General features: G+C 43.3%; 1 gene segment (V, D, J or C); it reads right to left on the bottom strand.

Moving 5' to 3' along the window:
- Positions 1-3,086: 3,086 nt before the first annotated feature.
- Positions 3,087-3,754, bottom strand: LOC129672558 (T cell receptor beta variable 3-1-like). The segment is given in 2 exon segments: positions 3,087-3,604; positions 3,706-3,754. Coding segments are annotated over 2 exon segments (567 nt in total).
- Between the last annotated feature and the right edge of the window lie 1,136 nt (positions 3,755-4,890).

Raw genomic sequence — 4,890 nt, 5'->3', positions numbered from 1 at the left:
GGCGTAATCAAGTCCCAGGTAGGTATTGCATAGCTAAGATACTCTGGCTGAGAGCTGGCTTTATTCCTCACGGCCCTGATTGGTGGTTTTGTCTGTGATGTCACTATCCTTTTTGGCTTCTCCAGCAGCAAGGGATGTTTCTTTTCCCCCTTTAACTGTTACCTGAATTTACTGGGCTGGGAGGGAGAAGAATAAATGTTTAAAATTAAAAAAAAAAATGCCAAACCAACTCTGTAACCTTCAGGGATATTTCCAGAAGCGGTTCCCATGGTTGTCGCTACACACATTGTGTAGAAATTCCCCACCACCATCATCCAGGGCCCTCTCTACTTCAAAAGATCTCCTTTTTTATTTCTCCTTCCAAAGATCTCCTTCCTTTCCTGCTCAGTTTTAAGAAATAGCACCCCAAAAATGCTGCTTTGGTTAATGCCTAAGACTGATGGCCCAGCTTTGTGGAAGCAGCCTGATGACTAGATGATTTTGAATGTTTGTCTAGTCATCACTTGATGTGTTTAACGGTTTAACGATGGTGTTATCTAAGAGCCAGACACTGCTCAGGACACTAACAGGAGCATAAAATGTGTGGGAGAGGTGTGTGCATGTTGTTTAAGGAAAGGAGCTTCTCAGGCTCCCTGCACATCCGATGCTGGAGAGACATCATTTAGAAATCAATTAGAAACTGATGCTGGTGTTTTGAAATGTCTACAACCAAAACTTGCACCACATAAGTAGTCCAGGTGGGGGAGAGTACATCCTTTCCCATCCTCCCCTGGATCTTCTTCCCTATCCCCAGCTTCAGAGATATCACTAGACCACATCTCCACCCTGTGGCCAAAGTGGCCCATTTTCTTACCTTATAAGGAGTCGAATGGGTATTAACTGTGCAGCTCATATAAAGCTTATAGGCTAAATTGGTTTATTCAGTCTTTAGTGACTAAACAGCTAGGAGCTCACCCACATATTAGCAGGACAATTAAGTATATTCATAAATAACAACTGTAAAATAAAATTCTAATATATTTAAGGAAGTCATCTGTACTGTAGCTTTTAAATAATGTACAATACAGCATTCCTCACCTCTCATCTGTACAACCAAAGAAGCTGAAATGGAATGACCCCATTTCTGTTCATTTTTGAAATGTTAGAAATTGAACTAGTCTTATCGTGACTTCTCATACCCCTCCAAGTGAAACTAATTAGGGTAGCCCAACATGGTCACTTTTATTTCCTTGAAGACTATGTGTGTGCATTTGACTGCTTAGTTACTGGATATTTATTATCTTTATTAAACGTACTTTTATGGAAGTGCTTGGGTTTTTGTTTTTAGTCTAGGAAACATAAAGGTATAAATGAACACAATGAAATGCTGTACAACCCCTAAATAAATTGGAGTACTCACTTACTGTTGTGCTCATTTTGACAAATAATCATGTGCATAGTACTTGAAGACAAAAATAAATAAATTCAAAACAGCTAGAATTTGGGGCACAGAGAAGCACAAAGAATCCCTCAACAATATGAATAAAGAAATATTTTTGGGAGAACATTATTCAGTCTGTGGGTGCAGAAGATGGACTACCTGAAGGCAGAGTGGAGAATATTCTGGAAGGCTGGAGAGCTGAGAAGAGTTTTCAGCAGACCCTTGGGGATGGAGGACTACAGCATTCAGACCCCATCACACAGGAGAGACATTGGTAAGTACACTTTGATTTCTACAGAAAGTCTATGAGCTGGCAATAATAGCTACATGCTAGGATCACCTAGTGTGGAGAGCAATGCTGAACTTGACCCTTCAAAATGCTTCATTCAAATGCTAGGAGAAGACAGCACATCTAGAAGAAAGCGGCTAACTCAGAACATCCACACAGCATCACTAACAGCCGCGCACATTAGCTGCATTACAGCACGTCTTTCAGAATGGTTAGGTTTTCTCTTGGTGAGTATCACGCGCCTAGCCCATACCACTGCTGTGTTGTACCAAAATACAAGTTTGGCCATGCGTTGGGAAGGACCCTGCAGGTGGTGGCAACAGGCAGGGAAGTGAACTGCAAAGAAGTGAGAATTAGAACTTGGTTCAGATGGACTTTGTCAGCCTGGATCAAAAGTTGGGGAGTCTGATGCCAGCTGGTTTATTCCCAATAAGCATAAGCACAGTATAATCTGAAAAAATAATCCTGGTGTGACACGATCCCCACTGCACAGGAATCAGGGCTATTAACCACCTCTGCTCGTGGAGCTTGGGGAAGCCTCTGGCTATACAGATAATGTAAGGGTCACCTAAACTATTAAGTGTCTCTGGTCGGGGGAACTTGGAAAGCCTCTGGCTACATAGTTAACATCAAGGTCCTTTAAATCATTAGCCACTTCTAGTCCTGGTTATAGAAACTTGATACTGTCTCTCCCAACAGATAACACAGATCACCAGGATGTTAATCATCTCCAATTTCCAGCTTTCTGGATGAAAGAACATGTTTTATGGCCATTCCTTTGAGAGGACAATAATGTGTGCTTAACGTTCCTGGTTGCTGTGGAGATCTGTGGGTGCAAGGGCCTTTTGTGCTGTGGTCCAATAGTGTTCTGCCATGTCAGTGGTCCCAGCAGTTAACTACTGCATGGAAATTTATAGCTGAAGTATTTTCTGTATCTCAAACTGTCCTCCAGCATTTACTGCTGCTTGTTTGCGGAGAAGGCTGAAAGATGATGGAATAGGGAGAGATTTCTATTAGTTGATGAGAAGGGGCCCTGACCGTGCAAGCCTGACTTCCAATGACTTCTCCCTCACCTTTTCTTTTTAGTTTACCTGTGGTCATAGACATCCATGCTTTTCCAGGTACCTTTCTCTGTAAACAAAAAACAGTGATAATCTGAATTGCCTGTGGAGTCTTAGAATCAGTTACTTCGCCCAATCCGAGTTGTGCCCCTCAAATGTTTGTAAAGATCACCTGCCTCCAATCCTAATGTTACAGGCAACACTTGCACAGCTGAAGATAGCAAGCAGGATCTTCTCTCAGTTAAAATCTCCATGGTCTTTCATGGGTGGCAGAGCCTAGGTACTTGGGTGACTGTGATGTGCAGTACCATTCTGGCTAGTCTGCAGAATTCTGAGACTCGCCTGTGCATGAAACACAACACTGATTCACCTCAGGTATTATCACAGGAGGCAGGGCTGTAGGCTGAGACATCATTGGGCTTCCAAAAGTACCAGGCGGGGGGTGGAGGTGACATGGAGCTCGGGTGTGGGTTAACACTCGGTCTCCTCTGCTTCCTGGCTGGCTGGGTTTGTGCACAGGAAAACGGCTTCTCTGCATGACTGTGTCATAGCTGCTGGCACAGAAATAGGCAGCTGAGTCATCCCGCTCTACAGACTTCACATGAAGATTCAAATGGGCTTTATCCGGAGCCTGAGGTGAGAAGCGGCTTGGGACCGTTTCGTTTAAAATGCGTTGTTTATTATTGTAGCTGAACATAATCTTCAGCTCATAGTCTTGCTTGTACCAGAACATAGCATCGTGGCCCAGATTTTGCTCACACTTGAGAGACACGTCATTTCCCACCTGTGTGACAAGATATTTTGGGGTCTGGAGAACAGCCGTCTCCAAGGGGCCTGTGAAAAAATAATCAGATTTCAGGAAAATTTCAGAAGTAGTCACGCTCAAAGGACTTGAAGAGGATCATATCTCTGTGCCTAGGAACTCAGCTACTCACCTACTCCCAAGAGGCAGAAGGCCACATAGCTGAGGAGCTTCGAGCCCATGGCTGGGTCAAGGCAGGCCAGATAAGTTCCTACCTCAAGAGTTTTCCTGCAGTTATCAGACCGAGTGCCAGACTCCGCTATAGGCGACATGTGATTCATCTGTCTACGAAGAGCCAGAAGGGCAGTTGATTCACACACACACACACACACACACACACACACACACACACACACACGGGGATGGGTAAAGTGTAAGAAGAAGGAAAAGAAAAGAAGACAGAGACAGAAGCAGACTAAGTGAGACAGACGGAGAGAGGGAGATAGAGACAGAGAGGTAGAGTGAAACAAGAGACATAGACACAGAAAGAAAAACAAAAAAAACTTTGTTAGTACTATCAACTCTAAACCCAGGTGGCACAGGTGTGTTTCACTGAACACAGAATGAACATACAGATACATCAGTGAAGCATGTAAGAATAACTACAAGCCTTCCTGGAAAGTCAAATGTGACATACTTTTTCAGACGTACTATTTTGCCAAAACAGTGCAAAAATAACCTCATTCTTAGGATAGTAACATTCTGAAAGGAGAGAAAAGAATTGAATACAGGTGTGGGGCCTTAATGCCTATAATTTCAGTACTAAAAAGGCTGAGACTGGTTCACAAAGTGAGGACTAAGGCAGCCAGAGCTAGAGCAAGGCCCTACTTCACAAAAATAAATTTAGAAAATGTATAGATTACCTGTGGATCAACAATATGAAGTTCATAGTATATGGAGTCAGGAATTCATTTTTGAGCACTTTATGCAGCCTCCCATTTTCTCATCTGCCGAACAGTGGGCTGAAGTCGATAATTTAAAAATTCTGTGAGCCTTCATCAGTGCCCTTGGCACATACTATTTCAGCACATCACAAAGCTTACTTCTGAAGTGTTTCAAAGGATGAAGTAAGTAAGAAAAAGAGAGGGAGTGTGGAGGAGCAAAGCAAAGAAAGGGAGAAAGACAGTGGGAGGAGTAGAAAAGAAAGGAGAGAGGGAAATGGGGAGGGGAAAAGCTCGGTGGAGAACCAGGTGGAGGAAGAGAAAAAGGAGGGAAAATGATAAGAAAGAAAAGGAAACAGGAAGAGATGGTTGGGGTGAGCACAGCAAGGGAGAGGTCAAAATGTACTCATAGCCATGCAAAGAAGTGAGAACACTTG

Source organism: Psammomys obesus, unplaced genomic scaffold, assembly GCF_907164565.1.
Source record: "Psammomys obesus unplaced genomic scaffold, mPsaObe1.curated_primary_1811, whole genome shotgun sequence".
Lineage (NCBI taxonomy): Eukaryota > Metazoa > Chordata > Mammalia > Rodentia > Muridae > Psammomys > Psammomys obesus.
Note: the sequence above shows the minus strand (reverse complement) of the source record. Positions and strands in the feature narration are given on the sequence as shown.